The 24769-nt window shown below is 36.5% G+C and overlaps 1 protein-coding gene across 1 annotated transcript in view; it reads left to right on the plus strand.

The window, feature by feature from the left end:
• The window catches only part of NEK10 (NIMA related kinase 10), a 3576599-nt gene that overhangs the window by 3025836 nt on the left and 525994 nt on the right, over nucleotides 1-24769 (plus strand). The window contains exons 30-31 of the mRNA XM_044064761.1: nucleotides 14482-14610; nucleotides 14846-14900. Of these exons, the coding sequence (XP_043920696.1) occupies nucleotides 14482-14610; nucleotides 14846-14900 (184 nt within the window). The remainder of the gene's footprint in view (nucleotides 1-14481; nucleotides 14611-14845; nucleotides 14901-24769) is intronic.

The following is a 24769-nucleotide window of genomic DNA, read 5'->3' on the forward strand; positions in this document are numbered from 1 at the left end:
ATGCACATTTACTGAAATGATGGCAAGCTATTAAACTGAGTTATTGGAATTGTTTTCAGCATTTGAACTACGCTGAAATTTTTCATCTATGCTTTTGTTCAGCATTTGATACATATGCTGAAGGCATACTGGGACTAGATATCGGCTCGCCCTGGCTTTGTTTGCTGGATTTATATATATATATATATATATATATATATATATATATATATATATATATATATATATATATCTATATATATTTGTATGTACATATTTAATTAAAAAGGAAGGGGATGATAAATATAGGTTATATACCTTTGATGTAAATGAACTAGTTACAGTGATCAGAATAGCATCTGGTAGAAATTCTAGAAAAATCTATAATACCCACCTGTGTGAGGCTAGACAACATCAGAGCCTCAGTTTCTTGTTATTTATTAAGTATCCTGATGTTACATAGGCAGTGGGAGGTCACAATACTGAAGAGGGTCCAGGAAAGGCAAATAGCATGGTGAAGAGAGTAGAGGGAATGAGGGATGCTGAGGCAGTGATAACGCTCAGCCTCTGTTTATTCCAAAATATGGGAGAGACAGGCATATAATAGCAATAAGAAAGAAATATGATGGACTAGGAATTGAAAGGGTGGAAAGGGTGAAAGTAGGTATGTCAGCCCAGGAGATCTGAGGTACAGAACCAAGATATGAAAATGTAATTTTTCATGAAAAAGTGGTAGACCGCATCAACTGCTAAACTGGTAGTAAAGACTGACTATTGAGACCTTTAAAAATGCTTGGGATTTGTGAAGGGATAAGTTGTAAGTCAATGCAGCTGCCTTAGATTTGTGATAACTGCTAGGCAGCCATGATAGACTCACAATCTTCACCTGGTGACTTCTGTATGTAATGTAATATAATATATAAAGGAAACAATGAGTAAATCCATAAAAATGTTGATCTGACAGCTCTAAAAGCATTTATTCCTTATGACAAATAAATCATACTACATCAAAATGTTGTGAAAAATACAGATTTTAATCATTAAGATTTAGAAAATAAGTTCAAAGTTAGCCTACTTTCTAAGCATAATAATACTCTCCAACATGAGTGGTATTGAAATTAGAGACCTTTCAGGTACATAATGAGAGTTCAACCATTACTAAACCTCTGGATTATCTGACACTATGCAGTACAGTCCACACTGCTTACATATGTATATACATACAAATTTATTTAAGTATTTATTTACTTATTTATTGACATTTGATTGGCAGGAAAGTCAGACTAGGTAGAAACACATTTTCATTGGAGGCCTGGGGAGAAAAGCTCCAAGTGTGTGTGTGTATATATATATATATATATATCTATATATATATCTATATATATATCTATATATATATATATATATATATATATATATATATATACATATATACATATATATATATATATATATATATATATATATATATATATATATATATACACACACACATACATACATATATATCTCCAAACATTTCAGATATGGGCAATAATATCCTTCTAGCCTTCCAATATACCAAAACAGTTGTTCCCATAATATGTGTCCAGGCTGTTCTTAAAAATATCTAAACCAGTGCTTGCTTTAAAGTAATTTGATAGTCTGTTCACTGCATCAACTACTCTTTCAGAGAACCAATTAGTACACTTCTCATTACTATAGAATCTTCTATATATGTTGTCTGATCAGTCTCTATTACATTTTGCTAACCTCAAACATTCCATGAGGTAGCTGCCTCTAAATGCTCTATATACCTGAATAAGGTCTCCTCTTCAATATCTGTAGTATACACTGTACAAGTTCAGGTATTTTAATATTTTATGATAACTTAAATGTTCACATCCATGGATCCCTTTGGTAAATTTCTGATGTACACTTTCCAGTTTACTCATGCTTGTATGGGTTTCTGTTATTATTTCAAACTCACATTTGGGTCTAATGTAACTAACAACAACTTCATTTCTGATTTCCTAAACATTATAAATCATTTTATAAAACCTATAGTTCTATAACTATCATTAACCCGCGGTGGTGCTGCGGTAGCGTTGTTGCCTCGCAGTAAGACGCTATCCGGTTCGATTCTCAGCTAGAGCGTCTTCTGCATGGAAACATGCATGAATCGGCATACCTTCGTTGAAGGTTGTGCGTCAGGGCTGGTAACTCGGCACGTAAAAATCAACTACCAATCATTAGCTGACTGAAGTTCTGCTGTGGCGACCCCTAACCGGGAAAAGCCAAAAGACACAAACAATAGTTCTATAACTATCATTAACCAATTGGTTGATATGATTAGAAAAACTCAAAGCTGGATCTACCCATATACCCAGGTCCATAAATGAATCTGCAGTTTTAATCACAGTGTGCTGTATTAAATATTCACCTTTCAGTTTATGTGTCCCAAATCTCATATGCTTAGTGTTTGATGTATTTGTCAGCATATTATTCCCCAGTGCCCAAATGGTTAATTTAGTCGAGTTATTTTGCAGATATTCTGTATCTGTAACACATATAATCAGTTCACCTGTTTTGAAGTCATCAGTATACAGACTGTAGAACACCTCAGATGAAAAAGATAGCTCTGACAGATGCAATCTAAATATGTATGGGCCTAGGATAGAGTCCTGTGGGACACCCTGACTGTAACCTCAAATTACACCTTTCCATTTGCTGTATGATCCTTGCCATATCCTATTTGTAAGCCGTGCAGCTATCCATCTTATCGAGAGAACGTTGATACCTGATTGTTCAAATTTTTTGATCAGTGTTTTTGTGTATGACCTTATGAAAATGCTGAATTTACATCTATATAAATTATATCACAGCGCAATTTTTCATTCATAGTTAATATATTGTTATAGAGCCTGTTACAAGCAGTAATAGATCTATTTTCAACATATGCATGTTGATATATGGTTACAAGTCCCATCCTTCCCTATTGTGATAATAATTTATCTGATATAACTTTCTCTGTTATTTTTCCACAATACAAAAGTAAACTTATGGGTCTATATGACTCTGTGTTTGTCCTATTTTCGTTCCCCTGAAAGACAGGCTTAACAAGTACATGTCTCCAATCATGAGGAATCACTCCATATTTATATGACCCAGTAGATAGCAGATATAATGGCACTGCGAGTTCATGCCAAAGTGTTCTCAGGTAATTTTTACTAATTCCATCTCCTTACTGTGTTTTGGCTGGATCCAGTTTGTGTAGTTCTATTTCAATATAATCTAAATTGATTGGATGTCACTAGGCCAGTTTCTCACTCCATTTGTGGAGCTAAACTGCTTTGCATAAGTTTTGTAAACATATATGTAATCTGTTGTATTTAGGAATAAATGTTAGAATCTACACACAGTTTATCAAGTTGTATGTATGTTATTTTTATGTGTATCATAGGCACTGATACCCATTTTCAAAGTGTTGTCTGCTTTGGGCAGCAAATTATGTGTGCTGAGGAACCACAGAATAATTTCTTTGGGCCTAAAATTTGTTTCAATGGCTCAATAGGTAGCACTGTTACTTTTTATGTTGGAAGATCAGAAAACTGTAGTGCAGCATGGGGGGGGGGGCTGCACCCCTGAGCGTGCTGTCCTTGTTATTATCACTTCAGACATAAACAAATTTACATTTATACAAAGTAAACAAAATGTATTAACAAAGTAACCTGTACAAACATTATACTTCACATATATTGCTATATATCATATAACCTAAACAACATTACATAAATTATTCAATTCCTGCCCCTTTTTTTAAACAAGAAACAGCTTTATTAAACTATCATGATATAAGCAATCATACATTTATATAAATGAAAACACACCACACTGACACAATTCTAGTTGCAAGCATTTTACATCACAAACCATGCTGACACCCTCCCAGTTGCAAACATTATACATCACTTATAATCTACCCAATCATTTTCAGTCAAACATTACATAGCTCATTTACGTCCAGCTTTCTTTTAAACCTCATTGCTCCCCTGTATGTATTGTTCCAACAATTTCCATTTTTTTCCTATGTAGTTTGCTCCTACCCTTTTCTAAACATCTCATTTCCAGTTGTTTTGTCTCTGTTACTATATTCACTCCTTCTAATATAGTTAGTTTAGATTCTGATTTCCATTTTCTAGTAATTGTTTTTTTGGCAGCCATCATAATTAGACACAACAAGGCCTTACCATGTCTAGACAATTCTGATTCTGTATCATAGCTCAGAAAAAACATCTCCCTTGTCACACCAATCCACCCACCAAGCATCTCTGACAGTGCATCCCGCAGGGAATCTTTATAGTCCACCAACCCACCATACTCCCAGAAAATATGTTCCCAAGTACCTCTTTCCTCCCTGTCACACCTCCAACATTTGCTTTCTACTTGAAAAAAATTCTGTGGAGTCTACCTGAGGTATAAAAATGTCTATGTAAATATTTCCAAGCAAAAATCCTAAATGTTCTAGATTTTGTTGTGTATTTGGGAGGCATACGTATATACTCTCATTGTTTCTTTGTGTATTGCTTATCCAATCTCTTTTCCCAATCCTTTCTAACCTCCTCTGATTAATTCTTATAGTTATCTTGCAGTATTATATGCTGTAGTAATTATTCCTTTTTTAATGGCAGCTTCTATTTTAGATTTTACTAAAAACTCTGCTAGTGCTGGTCTTTCATTTAGGATCCCCTATTTCTTTCTCTTTGCCAATATTCAGATGTCACTCCTTGATAGGGAAGGCAATCTCTAACCTGCAGTCCAAATAAATTCTTGGCCTTTTCCCATTCATTTACCTTTCACTCTCTAATTATTTGTTCCCAATACCTTGGTTTCTTTGCCAGTTTTCTTCAGTGTATTGCAGCCTCCTCTTGCTTATTGTCTGTATTCCTAATTGCAATCATCCTTATCGGCAGAATCTCCTTTCTCCATTCCCATGTTTACTTAGTTCTTAGAATACTTTCTGCTACTTTATGGATATAATATTTTGTATGATTATTGTTATTCTCCTTAAAGGCTTGCATCCAAAATCCCAGTCTCTCCTTGTTTCTTGAGCTTCCCTCCTGTTTTAATATAATTCCTTTAGACTTTGAACTAAAGTTTTCTGATTGTGCTATGTATAGAAGCCTTAAATGTGTAGCTCTGAAATACTCTTCAAATTTGGTAATTCTATCCACTGTGTTCTACTGGAAGAATCAGCTTATCTCACTTCACTCTTGCTGTCTTTCCCTCCCATATAACATCCTTTGGCTCTTTATTAATTGCTATCCACAACTTCTCCTCTGGTTGATAAAAATATTCCTGACTTATGTAGAAGACTGTTTGTATCTTACTATCCATATCCATATAACAAAGCTTTCATTTTCTCAGTTTTTGTATAATCTTTTGTTTAGTTTCTTCCCACATATCCTTAGCTGCCACACCAGAATCATTTTTAATCCATACTCCTAAATACTGAATTTTATCATGTTCCCATAAATACAGATATGCTGAACCAATTTGTGTGTGAGTGCATAATTTTCTGCTATTACCAGTGTTTTAGCTTCATTAATTTTGTAACCTTGAAAAGATGTGAAATTATCTCAAAATGTTCCACAGCACTGTAATGCCTCTTTCTGGTTTTGTCATATAGAAAATAATATAATCTGCAAATAGAGCCAGCTTTTCCTGACTACCATACCAATTATATCCTTGAATTTCTGAGTCCCTTATTTTCTTTTGCCAGTGGTTCTAAATATAATGAAAAATAACAAAGGGGAAAGAGGACACCCTTGCCTGGTTCCTCTGCTCAAGCAGAAATTATCAGAGAAGACCCCACCCACTTTAATTTTTCACCTGTGATCCCTCATATATCCTCCTAATCAATCTTATAATTTTTTTCAGGAAATGCAAATGCTTCCATTGCCCTGCTCATAAAGTGCCAGCTTACTCTGTCAAATGCTTTCTCTGCAAAAAGACCCACCAACAACAATGGTATCTTACATTCTGCTTTCCTCTGGATCATCAATGTTCTGTTAATGTTGTCAAATGTTTGCCTCCTGTCCACAAAATCACATTGATCCATATATATCAATTTTGGCATTATCTTTTTCATTCTTTTAGCCATTACAGACTGATGCTGTATAAGCATGGTTTAGTATTGAAATGGGCCTCTATGAAGTTGAGTCTAATGGATCTTTACCTTCTTTAGGTATTACAGCTACCACTGCTTTCTTCCATGATGTTGGTACTTCTCCTCCTCTTAAAATAAACAAAACCTTCCAGATCTTTATCATTTTTTTCCCTCCTAGCTACCAAACTTCCACAGGAATACTCTCTATTCCTGGGGACTTTCCTGTAGATTGGTTATACATCAACATTTTTATCTGATCTCCTCCTATCCTAACCATTTGTAACTGAGCCTCATCAGCCTCTAATCGTTGCATATTTAATTATTCCATAAACATTTACATTTGTATCTTTTCTTGATTTCACTATTTCTCTGCTTTATACAGATTTTCATCGAATTTCTGAAATATTTCTAATACCTCTACAGGATTGCTTGTTACCTTCCTTGTAAGCTTGGCAACAGCCCTTTCTGTTTCCTGAGTCATTGTGCTAAAAGTTTTTTGTGCTCTACTGTTATTATCAAACAACAGTTGCTTTATAGCAATCTTTCTAAACTCGTACATATTACCAAGGTAATCCCTTACTTTCTGCTTAGCATTTTTCAGTTGATCCTCTTCTTGTTCTGTGAGATTCCCCCTAGTTTGCAATACTTTAACATGTGTCAGTCTTCTTACTTCTTAACCATATCTCCCTTTCTTTTATTTCCACCCTATTTTTAAACTCCACCTTAATTTTTTCCCATTATCCCACTCCCTAGCTATATTTTCAGAAGAAATTTCTGTCCACTCTAATAGCTCCTGAATAATCTCCACTACCTATTCCTTAAATTTCTATCTTTTCAAAAGATAGATAGGAAAGCACCACTGAATCATTTTTTTATTTCATTGCCCTGGGTTTTTATTTTAGTTATAATTGGCGCGCATGATCTGAAGTAGTTATTGGGTGCATATCAAGACCTTCGATTAAATGCATATTTTCCTGTGAAATAATGTCCAAAAAGAGGGAACTCAGTGATAAACTGCACAGTAAACACAGCAAAAACAAGAACCAAAAGGAAGAACTGTGCAGAAACACGGAGACACCAGCAGATAAAACAGCAATGTTTCTATTTTGTAGTTGTACGCCCTTTCACACCCTTCGGTGCTTCTTCAGACAATATACAACTTAAAAAAATCAGATAAACAGCAATGTTTCTATTTTGTAGTTGTAAGTGCTTTCACACCCTTCAGTGCTTCTTCAGACAATATAAAACTTAAAAGAATCATGTTAAATAGATCCATACAAATTCAAACAGACCAATAAAAATTCACATGTCATTAATGATTCATACAAATTTAAAGAGATACTAAATAAAATAAGTACAAAGCATAAAATGCCACTAAAAAGTATACATATTAAGCTAATTTCCTAGGCAACTTACGTCCTTTTAATGCTGGTTTAATAGAAACAGTGTCATTAAAACTGGAGCCCAAATGTGCTCCCAGTCTAAATATCCATTTCATTTCCATTGTGTCAGTGTATGCATAAATATCCCCCAGCCTAATGTTACTATATGTCACTTGTACTACTTGAAACAAAAATGTGTGTAGCACCTTCAGTTACCGTATGCTTAGCTAAAGCACTATGCAATAATTATTTCCTTGTACAATAAACATTATCCCTTATACGCTCACGAAGTCTTCTATTTGTTTTTCCTACATAGAATTTTGCACATGTAGTGCATTGAGCCAAATATATCACAATTTTGGTGTTACAATCAGCCTGCACCTTAAACTGTCAGATTCGTTTAGTGTCCGGGTGTGTAAAATATTCTTCCTCATTAATAAACTGACAAAAATTACAACTATTGCATCTTGTCATGCCTTTCAAAGAAGGCTGTTGGATAGTTCTCTTATTTGGATAACATAAAAGTTGCTTTAGGGTGTTCTTATTCTTATATACCACTCTCGGACGCAAACCAACTATTTCCATACTATCCTGATCCATGTGCAAAATATGCCAATTTTTATATAGCACATTCCTAATATATTTAATGTCAGAACTATATGGCAAGATCAAAGGCACCCCTTGTGAATTCCTACTACTGGTCCTATTAGATGTACTTGTTTCAGAAAAATACAGTCTGGCTTTGCCACCCCTTCTTTTCATGGTGGTACTTATAGCATTGGGCGCAGCCATCTGCTCATAGCCCCTGCTTACAAACGCTGACTTAAGTATTTATAAGTTCTCCCTTAAAATATCATTATTAACCATTAATCTAGCTACTCTCAACGTCTGTCCATGCACTACACTAGAAAAGACATGATGAGGATGCATGCTAGTTCTATGTAAGAACGAAGGGCAATAACATTCTTTGCGATACAATTCCGTGGTAAAAAGACCTACACTGTGTACCGAAACCATAACATCTAAAAATTATATGTTGATTTTGGGTATCTTGTGTGCAAAATGCAAAAAACTGCTACTATTATTCAGATGTCTTATAAAATTCAACAGTGAACTCTCACGGCTTCCCCATACAAAAAAGACATTGTCTACAAAACATCTGTAGAAAATGAGATCTGTGCCTATAAATTCTCTAATATTATCATATTCCCACTCTGCCATGACCTGATTTGCATAACTATTGGTGCAGCTAGTTCCCATCGCCACACCTTTCTGCTGCCAGTAGTATACTCCTTCAAATACGAACACGTTATGATCTAAAATAACGTCCAACAAATAACATATAAATTCTATATGTTTCTCATCAAAAACACCATCCCTTGTCAGATACTTCTTAATCATACCGATACCTTCAGTATTCGGGATGCAAGTAAAAAGAGCCTCCACATCCAGATCCACCAAAATATTAGATGGAAAAAAAGACTGTCCAAATTTCATATATAGATCATGTAAAAAACGCTGAGTGTCTTTCAAAACTATGCAATATCTATCCAGGACTGTTCTTAATTGTTTGTCTCCATAGATAGATAAAGGCTCAGTAAGCCATCCAGAGCCAGATACTGTCGGTCTGAAACTAGGAACCATAGGATATTTATGAATGTTGGGTAGGCCATAAAGCTTCGGTATAAGAGGGAATTCCACATTAAAACAGGCATAGAGCTCACGTGTAATAAGTCCCATACAAAGACACTCATATAGACCCAAAAAGACATCTTGTTGCATTTATTAAATAATACATAGTTCAACAGACTTGTATGTCAAAGAATCATCTAGCATCCTAAGCATTGTTTGTACATAGTAATCATTGTTTAATACTACAACTGGTCAACCCTTGTCAGCAGGTCTAACAATAATATTTTCATTGTTTGTTACACGTGAGCTCTATGCCTATTTTAATGTGGAATTCCCTCTTATAACGAAGTTGTATGGCCTACCCAAGATTCATAAAAATCCTATGGTTCCTAGTTTCAGACCAATAGTATCTGGCTCTGGATGGCTTACTGAGCCTTTATCTATCTATGCAGACAAACAATTGTGAACAGTCCTGGATAGATATTGCATAGTTTTGAAAGACACTCAACGTTTTTTACATGATCTATATATGAAATTTGGAAGTCTTTTTTTCCATCTAATAATTTGGTGGATCTGGATGTGGAGGCTCTTTTTACTTGCATCCCGAATACTGAAGGTATCGGTATGATTAAGAAGTATCTGACAAGGGAGGATGTTTTTGATGAGAAACATATAGATCTTATATGTTATTTGTTGGAAGTTATTTTAGATCATAACGTGTTCGTATTTGAAGGAGTATACTATTGGCAGCAAAAAGGTGTGGCGATGGGAACTAGCTGCTCCAATAGTTATGCAAATCTGGTCATGGCAGAGTGGGAATATAATAATATTAGAGAATTTATAGGCACAGATCTCATTTTCTACAGACGTTTGTAGACAATGTCTTTTTTGTATGGGGAAGCTGTGAGATTTCACTGTTGAATTTTATAAGACATCTGAATAACAGTAGCAGTTTTTTGCGTTTTACACACAAGATATCCAAAAGCAACATAGAATTTTTAGATGTTATGGTTTTTGCTAAACAGTGTAGGTCTTTTTGCCATGGAATTGTATCGCAAAGAATGTTTTTGTCCTTCGTTCTTACATAGAACTAGCATGCATCCTCAACATGTCTTTTCTAGTGTAGTGCATGGACAGACACTGAGAGTAGCTAAATTAACAGTTAATAATGATATTTTAAGGGAGAATTTAGAAATACTTAAGTCAGTATTTGTAGGCAGGGGCTATGAGCAGATGGCTGTGTCCAAAGCTATAAGTACCACCATGAAAAGAAGGGGTGGCAAAGCCAGACCGTATTTTTCTGAAACAAGTACATCTAATAGGACCAGTAGTAGGAATTCACAAGGGGTGACGTTGATCTTGCCATATAGTTCTGACATTAAATATATTAGGAATGTGCTATATAAGAATTTGCATATTTTTCACATGGATCAGGATATTATGGAAATAGTTGGTTTGCGTCCGAGAGTGGTATATAAGAATAAGAACACACTAAAGCAACTTTTATGTTATCCAAATAAGAGAACTATCCAACAGCCTTCTTTGAAAGGCATGACAAGATGCAATAGTTGTAATTTTTGTCAGTTTATTAATGAGGAAGAATATTTTACACACCCGGACACTAAACGAATCTGGCAGTTTAAGGTGCAGGCTGATTGTAACACCAAAAATGTGATATATCTGGCTCAATGCACTACTTGTGCAAAATTCTATGTAGGAAAAACAAATAGAAGACTTCGTGAGCGTATAAGGGATAATGTTTATTGTACAAGGAAAGAATTATTGCATAGTGCTTTAGCTAAGCATACGGTAACTGAAGGTGCTACACACATTTTTGTTTCAAGTAGTACAAGTGATATATAGTAACATTAGGCTGGGGGATATTTATGCATACACTGACACAATGGAAATGAAATGAATGTTTAGACTGGGAGCACATTTGGGCTCCTATCTTAATGACACTGTTTCTATTAAACCAACATTAAAAGGACGTAAGTTGCCTAAGAAATTAGCTTAATATGTATACTTTTAGTGGCATTTTATGTTTTGTACTTATTTTATTTAGTGTCTCTTTAAATTTGTTGAGTCATTAATGACATGTGAATTTTTATTGGTCTGTTTGAATTTGTATGGATCTGTTTAAGTTGATTCTTTTAAGTTTTATATTGTCTGAAGAAGCACCGAAGGGTGTGAAAGTGCTTACAACTACAAAATAAAACATTGCTGTTTTATCTGCTGGTGTCTCCGTGTTTCTGCACAGTTCTTCCTTTTGGTTCTTGTTTTTTTTCTGTGAAATATAAATTTGTCTAGCCTAACCCAGTTTTTATATCTTAGGGAATAATATGTAAATTCACTCCAGACTCCTATTACTGAATTCACATCTTCCATGGCAAATATTTTTATAAATTTCTTCAAAAATGTACTCTCCTTTGTTATATTTTCCCTTCTGCCCCCCCAGACACATCTTCACTTTTGCAAATCACATTCTACGTATAAGTAATATTCCTTGCTGAAAACTGATTATTTCTCCCAAAATTTTCCTAAGCTCCATTATAGCGGTTTTAAGTAGACTATAAATACATGCCATTGTAATCCTCCTCCCTTGCCAGTAGCCCCTTAGCACTACAAATCTGCCATTGTTATCTTTTTTATCTTATTGTATTACTCTTTGTTTCAGGTATTCCGCTGAATAATCATGCTGAAAACCTTTCCTTATCAATTTCACATGTTCAGTTTTTTCTAAGTATGTCTTTTGTAACACACCTATTTGTAGTCTACATTTTGTAAATGTAGTTCACTACTCTTTCTTTTTTTATCTTTATTTATGAGACCATTGACATTTAAAGACATTACAGAAAGGATCATTGCATTAAAATTATTTCCACATTTTATGTATAACACCTTTTTGTTAAATGTCTAGTTCCAGCTGTTATATGCATACACTGTTTGACAGGTTGAACCTTTATACAGTTGTTTCTTGTCATATCCAGTTTTTTTCTTCAGGCAGTCACTCTCCAACAGGCTGTAGCCAGTTTCACTTTATCAGACTGTCTCTATGGAGACATGAGAACCAGGCAGCCAGTTTCTGTTTATCAGATTGTTTCCATGGAATCATGAAGACCAGCTGCAGAATTGCTAATGATCACACATGTATTCGCTAGAAAAAAAGCCTCATAATATTCAGTATTCTTTTTCATTTACTTGCTTACTCTTAAAACTTATTACTAAATCAATCTAAGGATCTTAATCCAGTCATTTCTCCCATGCAAGAATGAGAAAAAGCACATTAATTTTTCTTTTGTCATGCTTTTTACCAGGCTTTTTTTTGTTGTTGTTGCATTGCCTACATTTCTTAAAACTGAACAAGATAAAGAGAGAAGGAAGAAAGAAAAGAAAAAAAACAGCAGCACCTGTTTTACAATCCCCATTACACTTAAAAATAACTGAGAAAACCTTATAACATGAAAAGAAAACCATACGCCACAAAAATAGTGCTAGTAAAAAAAAATGTCTTTACTTACAGTTAACTTTCTCCCTCCTCTTCCCCTCCCCAAAGCATTTTTGAACATTAATGACATGAAGTAGGCCATATGCTTTAGAGTCTCCCATAAGTCCAACAAATTCTGAAAAAGTTCAATATTTTCAGAGTTTCTTGTTCTGTGCATATTTCGCACACATATAATTATTGCATTGTAATCCCAAATTAAGTTACTGGTTTTATTACTGTTCATCTTCTTCTCCCAAATCCTGTCTTTGCTTCATTTCCAGTGTACTGTCAGTTCTTCTAGTCACCTCTCATGCTCCCTTCCCTCATGCCAACATTTTTCGGTGAAATACTGGAAAAAGATTTCACAGGTACAGTCTCTCTGTCGTCTTTCTTACCAGAAGAACAAGAAGCAGAATCTCTTTCTGTTTCACAGTTCACTTTTTGTTGGACAAACTTTGTGCACTTCATCAAAAATGATTTTTGCCCCTTTTTGTCCCTCCAGGTTAGAATACTTTGAAAACAGCTAGAGGAACGGCAGACCCTGGCATGGCTATGCTACAGGTGAGCTTGTAAATGTCCACAACCCTTGAAAATACTAGTAGTGTGTGGAAATCTGCCCTAATGCTATGAGTTACTGCTACTGTTACAATGACCCTACCAGATGAAGATCATACAGCTGAGGTTAAGTACACTTACCTTAACAGTAGATCTTCAAGTAGTGGTCATGGTATCATTAAAACTTTCATTCCCTAGTCCCCCCAGATGATTGCATATAGTTATTTGTGACTGTTGCTTACATTTTCACATTTACAATCACAGTCCGTTATGAAGGCTATGTGGCCTGAAGAATAGAAGTAGGTATCCAGCAGTATTAACTTTAAAACAGTACCCCATCCACTTGCTGAGGTTCCAGGCAACAGTGGCACAAGTCCAGCACAAGCCTTAATAGCAATTAGTGGTTTATCTTTCAAGCTTTCACTAGGTTAGCAACAAGCTAGATGGAATAAAATCCTAATGATATGATTTGCTGTTATAATGACCACTTGATAATGATCTACTGTAATTGTAACTATACTTAAACACAACTGTACTGTATGCTGACACTTACAATAGATGAATTAAAAATTATAGCTGACCCATCTGTATCAAACGAGTCCAGCAAATGATTCAGGACTGCCACCACAGTAACTGAAGTTGGGGACAGTGTTTGTTCCTACATGAGAAAATGTTTTCAGTCATTGTATGCCTTTCTAATGGAAAGCTTCCTGTGCTGTTGTTATATCTCAGTAAGTGTATGTCTTAAAGAACTATGCCATAACTAATAAAACAAATGGGTCTGAAATATAAACTGTGTATGTTTATAGTAACAGTGGGCTAAGTGCCAATGTCCGCATCACTCAATTTTCTATGGTCACCTTGTGAAACAGTGGAGATCATGACTGTTTGTACCAAACTTATCGTATCCAGCTGCAAGCTGAAAAGCCTGGCTTGAGTAACACCCCCATCAGTAAAGGTTGGTGATTAAGATCCCTTGGACACGCAGTAGTTAGTTGTATACAGTTTAAATGTTCTTTATGCCCTTTTATCTGATTTTCAAGTATCATGTATTACATTTAAAGAAGTATTACAAGCACACTGTGGGATAAATTAACATTTGAGTTATGTATCTAGAAACTAATATGTGCCTTGCATGCAGTTTGGATTTTTATTACTGGCTGTGTGTCACATTTAATGCTATAGTCTCTTAGCAAAACACTGTTGCTTTGTTATGTTGTAGATCCTGTAATATAGTTATAAACATCATTTTTTATGATGATGGTCCACATACTTTTGCTTTCCCTTCTCATATTTAGGTCAGAGTTACACTTCTAGCATACCAAATGGAAACAGTTCACCCCTGTCACCTTCTAGAGCTGCAGTTACACACTTGAACCAGCACTTCCAAATACATTCATTTACTTCTGGCAGTTCTGGCTTAACAGGTACAAAGCTGCAATAATGTAAGATACCTTGATTGACAGCTGTAAGATGCAGCATATTGTATAATCACCCACTGTGTCTCATTATTATTTTTTGTGCATTTCATTTTATTCCTAGTGTGCACAGTTAGCTATTATCAGGAATGCTTTTTGCTCATTTTATGAAAATCGAAAATTGTCTAGTCAAATGCAAAGCACCATTAATCTTGTTCTTTCATTCCTAATCTTAACATTATAGGCAGATTAAAGAGAAGTGTTAGTGCTTCAGGGCGGGAGACACAGCGTCCAGCTGGGTGAGTAGCTTGAATTTTAGTAGCTTAAAGATTTAAATATAGTTTAATTCAGCAGAAACAAAAAAGAGATTCAAAAGTGTAACTTAGACAACCTGCTTTGCCTATGTTCTTTTTTTAATTATGCACTGTCCAGCTATGAATATTTTATATCTTCTAGCAATATTTCTATTTGATGATATTATGCCTACAGAGACTATACCCTTTTAAGAGGTTATCTTCTGTTTTGTGGTATACTGAACCTCTCTGTGACGGAAATTGTGTATTTCCAAAGTCAGATGATGGTCCAATTCCAAAAGACTTGTTCTAAGTTTAAGTGGCCACTTACACATGTAGGCTGAGAATAGGTGTTTTGAAATCTGAACCCCACAGTAAGCCTGTTTTTAGATAGACCTTACACCAAAGTAAGTCACTTACACTGACAGCAAGTCTTTCGGAATCAGGGCAGACTTACACTGAGAGCAACTCTTTCAGACTCTGGCTGTTTGTCTTTCTGCATACATGAAAAGTCACTGAGAATTCATAATGCCATCACCTTTGAAATAGCTGAGTTGCTGTAGATAGTAGTGTTCCCTACAAATTTGCTATTGTTAGATTAGCTGATGGTACCAAACTTTTCTCATCACCATTCATCATCTCCTTCCATCCCATTTTTTTCCTGTAGAAGTGATACATTTCTTTGACACTTTGTTCCCTTCCACATTTAGATGAGTGGCGAGTGTTTCAAAAGTTGTTTTTCTGTTTTCATCAGTACAGTATTAGTTTCTGAAACTGCAAATGTTTCCTTAAGCCCTACCTTAATTGTTTATTTCACCAGGTGTGTGAAGTCAGCAGATTTTACTTTGCATAAAATTGAAAGTCATTGCAAAGCTTTGTATATTTTTTAATCAAGAAAATCTATCTTTGATCATGACAAAATAATGAAAATTAATGTACTACCTCGTATTCTGTTGCGAGAGTTCAACAATTTTTCCTTTTTAACTTCTACATGAAAGATGTGTAAATGGCAAAAAAGTATAGGTGTGATACGAGTAGGACTGGTGCAGCTTTCTCTTCCTTTACGACTCAAGGCTGGCGGGATTTGGGCAGCTTGGCACCTAAAAGTTTCTCAGGCCTCCAAACTCTTCCCTTTCACATACAAATCCTGTGCAGAGAAGGACTTTTGTACAGGTCTCTTTTGCCAAATGGCAGTGCACTCTTGTTTACTGATTCTTCTAGGCTACTGTTTGGTGCTAATCAAATCTGAAGGTATTTTTATGTGCGTTTTCCTGGATTTATAAAATTCTCACCTTCTTTTTTCCCTTAAACTTTAAGGTCAATATTTTTCTTCTGTAAATTGCTGACTCATTCATCCCAGCATTTTAATTCCTTGTTTAATTTCTTTTGGGTTTCTTTTTAACTCACTGTGCAACAGGTTCTTGTGGGTTCTGCTTATGTTCATGTAATGCTACATTTTGTCTAGTTCCATATTTAAATCTAGTATTAGCTCTTCTGTTTAGTGTAGTACATTTGGAGAACATACTGTACTTAGGATTTTCACTTTGAACAACCTTTTGATGGTTGCAAGCTTTTTACATGAATATTTTTCTATCTGCTAACATGATTATACGTCTTATGTAGTGCTTGTGTATACCTCTTTTATCTGAATGGTGATGCTTACGTGCACTGCATTACATGTAATAGTAGAATAAAGAGCTGATTTTGGCATTTTACCCACTATTTTTATGTATGTAATTTTTTTTTTTCCCTAGATTCTGTCCTTTGGCTCTGACCTTATTAGAGCTGGATCCTCCAGACCCTTTCACCAGCCCAGTCTAGGCTTTAGTGTCTGTTGTACTGTAGCCTCCACTGAGGTCATCACAATCACTGATGGATCTCTGGCTAGCACCTTGATTAGTGGTCTGATGCAGGACTACTAAGATCCTATCTCCTCTGCTAGGACTTTGTTTAGGGGGCTGATTCAAGGTTTTGGAGCCTATCTCTCTTGCTAGAACCTTGTTTAAGGTTAGAATTCAGGATTTTCAGAGCCTGCTTCCCTTTCTAGGACCTTGTTCAGAGTCTGATGCAAGGTCTTTAGTGTTTATCTTCTTGCTTGCTGCTGAGATTGAGGGATTCACCATCTATCCACAAGAGTTCAACTTCTGCTCAAAACTAAAAGTTCTTTGGGCCTGATCTTGGAACTCATCTGTTCTCTTATAAGTGGTCCCAGTGCTTTATCAGGGCTGATTTGGCAAATAGTTGTTTCAGTATCTGGTCTTCCCTCACTGCTAGTCAGAACTGGCATCAAGTACCTTTGGCACTGACCTTTTTCCTTTGATGCCGATCCCATCTGCACATCTTACATATCTTTGTTGCCCATTCTTCCCCATGGTGCTGGATTTGTCTGCTGTTAGGCCCAATCCCTCATCATGGTTCACCTTTCTCTGGTGCTATTTTCTCTTGTGACTATGATTTTCAACATTACTGCATAATTTTTTTTTTTTTTTTTTTTTTTTTTAGCAGGAGATGATTCCTTCACTTCTGACAGGGACATACCTCCTGATTTCAGGGCTGGCACTTTTTTCTGGGCACTTATAGCCTTCTCAAGCAGCTATTTCATAGTTGGCATATATTTCAGATACACTGTGATGTTTTCATGACTAAAGCTGAATCCTGTATGACCTCTAAATGAGCAGGCTGATTGCTTTACTTGTGTTACAGATAATAGGTTCATAGCTTAATAGATAAATAAGTACTAGGCTAGCTGCCCTAACGGGCCATTTTAAGCCTAGCCAATTTCCGTTTAGATGCTTAAATGAACATATCCCATTTGGTGTTAGTTTAGTCTTACCCATCACATGGTTGATAATTATATATTACCCTTAGTGAAAATAACTAGGATCATAACTGGATAATTTGAGGGGAACTTTGAATGAGAAGTGTCTCTGTCCACTGGTAGTATAGGGGGAGCAGTCCTATGGTAAATATTCTAGTACCCAGAGATCATTATCCTTTGCTTCAGTCCTTTTGGGGCTAGTTGTCTAGAGTATATTCCAACTGTGCTTTGTTTAAGTGAACAATAATCACTTCCATTCTGATGGGCTCAAGGAGTGATATCTTTTCCAGACTGCATCAGGCTGAATGGTGTTTTACTGGATATTGCAATGGTGCTTATGCCAATTTGGGTCCTATCTTTCAAGGTCTTCCATTTGTAGACTGAGACATGTGGACCAGCTCTACTGCATGGTGATATTTTGCCTTTATTCCCTCTAAAATTCCCTGTTCTTTTTATCTCCCTTTGAACAGATGCTTTATTTCTGACTTATTGATACCCTATTTTCTGATATGTTGTCTCATATATTTTTTGCAGTGTTTTTGGCTTCCCCACACCTAACCATCAACTGCTTGCAATGTCTGTCCTCATTTTCTGGGAATGCCTAACTGGACTTCCTTCCTTGGACTATCTCTAACCATAATTGCGGCCAGTGAAGAGATTGAGGGATTACGGAACAGCATCCCACTGCTAGTGAGGTAGTGTTTTCCTCTTAAGGTCTACTTTCTCTGCTAAATGTACACACAATTTTCCAAGAGTTGGCATGCAATGTGTTTTACTACTTTTTGTCCACACCTCTGTGTTTGACTGTGCCATCACCTTGCCCTCCCTTGTAGACAGTACCTCCTCATGCATCCCCCCTGTCCACTAACTATCAACCACAGGGGAATGCCTAATCGTGCAGCCCTCTTGTTCCTTCACCCTGGGTTGAGCAGGCTGATATAAGCTGCTCAAATCCACTCCACCAGGGCCTTATCCTTCTCTCCCAAGGAACTGAGGACCTGTTGTAGAATATGAAATTCATATTTGTATAGCCCCTTCCTCCTCCTTCTCCATACTGGAGGCATGTTGTATCCTGGCAAAAGCATTCTGATTTAGGACTATATTTTGTCTTTGCCTCATGTTTTGTTTTTTCAGATGTACACATGTTTATTGACTCTCCAGTCCCTTCTTAGTTTGTTTTGGTTTCTCTAGATACACTCATGCACTGTATTTAGTTTCCGCCAATGGTAAATATTTTTCTCCATTCTTGTTTTTACTTTTTTTTTTAATTTCTCCAAATGTTTTGGGTTTCTAATGCCATAAAAGGAATGGACCCCATTCCTGAATCAGGGTACATTTAAAGTTCATGAAATTAGTTTTGCTTCGATCTTTGATATTTGCTAGAGTGCAGCACCTGCAATGTACCCGTACAAGGTTACATATATTGGTATCATATTCATATTTAAGTACACCTGAAATTCTTTTTTGTTAGTCCAACTATTGTTGGAATTAGCTGGGCTTCTTTATTACACATTACTCTAGTTTCTACTTGCAATCCTGGTATTTTATGACTTTTTGTGTCTCAGTATGTAAGACACTATAATCAGTGGATGTAGTTATTTTAATGATTAATACTACTTTTGTTTTTTTTTATCTTGGACTACTGTTTCTGTTTTTCTTGCATCTGTTTTCTTAACTGTTGGTATTGGGATCTGAACTTCATTGTCACTAATGCTTTGTGGTTCACATTTTCAACACGTTTCAGCTAATTATGTATAGGGAGTGTTTGCATGATCTCCAGTGCAACAACATCCTTGCCACATTATTCTGCCTTTCAGTATACAAATTGTCAGTCATGAGCATGTCACACACGGCAACAAGATGTGCAACTATTTCCTGTTCTGTTTTACAGAACTTGCATTTTTATCTGTCTCTTCCACTTTTTTATAGACCTTGTAAACCAGTGTGTACATAGCCCACGTGGGCCACTATCATTAGCCATTCGTCTTTTGGTTTAATTTCAGCTCTCCTTAACTGTTCCTGTGTCATATGTTGGTTAGCATGTGGTTGATCTAGGAGTTCTTTATAGTGGCCACAATATTTGTGGGTTTCCAGTGTTCTTTCCTTTTCTTTTGAGCATTTCTTTATATCCCTTTGTTGTTTGGCATTTTCAGTTGCTGTTTGATTCTGTTATACTTCTGGTTTGATTTACATTCTCATTCCTTTTCTAAATGCTTCTGCTTAACTAAGCAAAGATGTAATCTTAGACGTCTTTACTTCACACTTTAGAATTTCACAGTGTTTGGAACTGATGAGGTCAACAAATATAGATGTGGGCCTAGTATGCAGACTTATAGATGTAGTCAATATCAAGGAGGCCCATGCCTCCTTAGGACCAAGGTATGTATACAATCTTGCTGGGCATTTTTTTTTATATATATTTGTTAAGCATGAAGCATTTTTATTGTTTTCTTGTCCAACTGATTCAGTGCTGTTTGGTGTAAGTCAATCAAACCAAAGATATAAGTTGGAATGGGAAGAGCAACTTGATTTATAGCTTGAACTTTATTCCTTGATGTCAAGGCAGTTTCACTTATTTCAGTTGTTAGTTTTGGCTTCTGAAATATTCATAAATAAACTTAGCTGTCATTTGTTCATGTTTGTTTGTTTGTTGACTCATTATCTCTTCTGAAATATTTATATTCCTTCTCCTTTTCAAGTGTCTTTAACTCACATTCCTGTTCTAGTTTGCTATTTTCTTGTTGCTGCAGTTTTCCACTTGCAAATGGTGCTTTTGCATATTTATCAAGACCAACTGTCATTCTTATATTATCTGGCAAAATGTTAATCACTTGTAGTTGTGCTTTTTTCTGTTCAACTGTATAATTTTAAATCATCCAAAAAAGTAGATGAAATGTCTTTGAACAAGGCTGGTTACAGGAAATTAAGCTGTAAACATAGGCTAGACTATTAAACAGCTTAATGAGTTGAGGACAAGGCAAAAATGGCAGTCTGACAAAGAATCACCCTAGAATATCCCCTATTTATTTTTTTCACCTTTTATCATGACTCAGAGCAAGCTGGTTTGTCACTGTTTCATGGCCATTGCTATATAACTGACCAGTGTTGGGTTTGTCTTATGCATCTGTATGAATTCTGTAATCCATAAATGTTGGATGCTGTTGAATGCCTTTTTTTTTTTTTTTTTTGTAATCTCTCCATGCCGTACTTAGATTTATCACCTTTTTACAGCATTCATTCATAGCTTTATGTAACAATGGGTGATACTTTGTTCCATATACAGTAAACTCTCAGTTAACTGGCACCCGTGGGGATTGGTAGATGCTGGATAACTGTAGATGTTAAGTTGTCTATCTCGTCTTCTTTCTTGCTGGTTGGGTTCCGACTCGGCCATCTTCAAAAGCTCGAGAGCTGCTTACTGGCTCGTGGCCCCCTATATCCCATGATACCTGGCGCTAGATATCCAGATCTCGTTTGCCGCTTCTGCTGCGAGGCTGTTCTACTGGCTCAAGTCATATAAAACTTTATTATTATTGTTTTTTTCCTGTCATAAAACTCTCATTTTTAGTGTAGAATTAGTCGTTAGATAAAACTGTTGTATTGTAGCTAGTTTCTTCCTAATCATTGTTACTTCTCCTCAGAAACTCGTTTATATTAGAGAGTTTCCCCTCCCCCTTCTCTCCCTTTCCTTACCACAGAAGTGTTTTCCGTTTAAGTTAGAGGATAACCTTTTCTCTCTATCTACTTCCTCTTAAAAAAAAAAAAAAAAATGTCTTTATTATCACTGTTAGTTGTTTAGTCACAGTTAACTATAGTTTTTTGTATTGTAGTAGTACAGATATATATATATATATATATATATATATATATATATATATATATATATGTGTGTATATATATATATATATGTATATGTATATATATGTGTATATATATATATATATATATATATATATATATGTGTATATAGATATATATATATATATATATATATATATATATATGTATATATATATATAGATATATATATATATATATGTAGACATATATATCATTATATATATATATATATATTAAAGGATATATATCATATATATATATATATATATATATATATATATATATATATATATATATATATATATATATATATATATATATATATATATATACCTTGCTTGTAGATTTTGGTTGTGGTAACTGTAGTGTGTAATTTTTTAGTGGTTAGTTACCTTAACTTTTGTGTGTGTGCTTCTTTGTTCCTTGGTTTTCCTTCAGAATGTCCAAGGATCCTAAGCTGTTCGGATTCAAGAAGTGTGACTCATGCTATCAGAAGATGTCTCTGACAGATGGTCACACTTCTTGTGTTTATTGTCTGGGCGCCATGTACCTGCAGGACTCTTGCTCGATTTGCCATGCTTTCAGTCCAAGAATCCTGCAGGAGCGCAAAAACAAGTTGATCCTGAGGGGTTTGCTTAAGCCCCAAGATTCACCGGCTAAGGCTCAGCCCGTGAAATCTTCCAGGCCACCTAAACCTTCGGCTCCCAGTTCAGAGCCGTCGTTGGGTGAAGCTATATCATCCATCTTGGCTCAGGCTGGAACTGAAGCTCCTCCCTCCCAGTCGGCTCTGACACGTTCCTTGGAGCCGTCTGAGAGTCAAAAAAGATCCAGGTCTCCTTCTCTGGAGTTGATACGTTCAGCTCCAAGATCACATCTGCTCCAGTCGGAGCGTAGTCATCGCTCATCCCACTCTTCTCGGTCGTCAAGACTTTCGTACCATGACTTGGAAAGAGTGGTCAGTAGGCTGCTAAAATCGCAGGCCCTAGCCAAAATGTTGTCCAGCCCCCCTCATCAGGTGTCGGCTCTGTCCATGTCTGTAGATATTCCTCCTCTGACTCATCCTTTGAGCTCGGAGCTGGAGTTTGTTGGGGTTCGAGTCATGGAACCATTGGCTCCGATACCTTCTCCTTCGGTTCCGTCGTTGGCTCAGATCCCTTCCATGGTACCATCCCTGGAGGGATCTGGGTGCCGGGACTCTCTCGTTGGCTCCGAGAGGGCGAGTGGCATTGGAACCTTGTCCGACCCCGCTCTCCCCCTCGGGGCTTCAGCTCAGGTGAGCTCGGCTCCCACATCTGCCTCAGAGCCGCCCCCCTCAGTGCAGAGAGGTATTCTGGTTTCTTCGGAACCGGAGCCCTCTCAGCATCCAGGCAGGGACATCTTTGAGGTGATGAGGAGTGTACTGGCCCCCGAGTCAGTCCCACGATCGACCCCTTCTGCTCCTCCCCCTATGGTGCCTGCGTCAGCCGCTGCCCCTCTTCCAGACCCCAAGTGTGGGGATCCAGCGCTCCAGGACATCCTTTTGGGTGTATCTTCCTCTTCCGAGGCCTCCCCTGATCATTCAGAGTAGCCACCTCGTAAGAGGAAATGCAAGAGGAAGCATGTTGACTCCCCTGAGTCTGTCACATCAGATACCGACTTAGAGGATTCAGAAGGGTCCTCAAGATCCCCCTCTGAAGATGTCTCCTTCTCAGACATCCTTGAGATGCTTAGGCAGAGGGGGAACTGGACTTCCCTAAGCCCTTCCGAGGATGAGTCGGTATTCCTGGATGAGTTTGGATCCCGACCTTCCACCTCCTGGGTGTCTCTGCCTTTCAATATATGTATAAGTAGACTTCATCATTTTCTATGATGCTTTGTGGCTCATGTTTCCAGTGTTTTTCAGCCACTTCAATACCATAATGTTTGCACAGTCCACAGTGCAACAGTCTTGCCACATTATTATACTTTTCAATATACAGTCTTTCTGCCATTAGTATGTCACAGCCAGTAATGAGGTGTGCAACTGTTTCCAATTCTGTTTTACAAAACCTACATTTGTCTGTTTCTCCCACATGTTCAATGGACTTTGTAAATCAACCTAAATCGGCATGTACGTAACCCACTCTCTTGTGCCGCCAATATTAACCTTTCATCTCTTGGTTTGAATTCGCCTCTCCTTAACCATCCCTGTGTTTGATCCTGATCACCATGAGGTTCTTCCAGAAGTTTTCTATACTTGCAACTATATTTATGCATTTTCCACATTTCTTGCCTTCTCATCTGGTCCTTCACCTTATATTGCTTCTTTTGTTTTTTTTTCGCACATTCAGCTGCTGCCTGATTTTTATCTACTTCTGGTTTGATTTCTGTTCCTACTTGATGCTGATATGCTTCTGCTAGATTAAGGAGAGAAGTTACTTTAGATGTATTCTCCTCATGTTTGAAAACTTTCACTATGTTTGGGTGTTGTGAGGTCAGCAGATGTGTGCAGTCCCACAATTACAAATATATACATGTAATCAGTTTCAAAGAGACCCATCCCTCCTTCAAAACGGGGAATATATAATTTTGGTATGCACTGATTTTTACAAATCATTTGGTGAGCATGAAGCATCTTTCTTGTTTTCCTGTCTAATCTATCCAACATGTTTTGGAGCCAGTCAGTCACTCCAAAACTGTAAGTTACGACAGGAAGAGCAAATTGGTTTATAGCTTGAATTTTGTTCCTAGATGTCAATGCTGTTTTCGGGATTAATTTAAGTCTTCTAAAGTATTCCTTACAAAGTTTTATTCACATTGGTTCATGTTTTATTGTTGATCCTTCATCAATTCCCAAATATTTATACACTCCCTCTTGCTCAAGTTCCTTTATATCATATTCTTTCCCAAACTGATGTTTTCTTGGTACTGCAGTTTTCCTGCTTTAAAGATTGCATTTGCACATTTATCAAGACCAAATGACATTCTTATATCATCTGAAAAAGTTTTGACAACTTACATTTGCAATTTTGTCCCGTTTTTGCAGTTTTTCCTGTGTGTGCAGTCTGATTTTCCACAAAGCTGAGCCTTTTTTACATAGATCATGAAATGTTTCTTGGGTTCCCTCAGAACATCTTCTGACTTTTTGTTTGGAACTCTTCTGGTTGTGATCCTTTCTGAAGCTATTTATTGAACTGATTACCCATACATGTGGTCACATGAAGGAGGCTCTTTGGTGGGCAGTGACTCTGACTTTGAA

The sequence above is a fragment of the Protopterus annectens genome, chromosome 3.part0, assembly GCF_019279795.1.
Source record: "Protopterus annectens isolate FY-2018-M chromosome 3.part0, PAN1.0, whole genome shotgun sequence".
Lineage (NCBI taxonomy): Eukaryota > Metazoa > Chordata > Ceratodontiformes > Protopteridae > Protopterus > Protopterus annectens.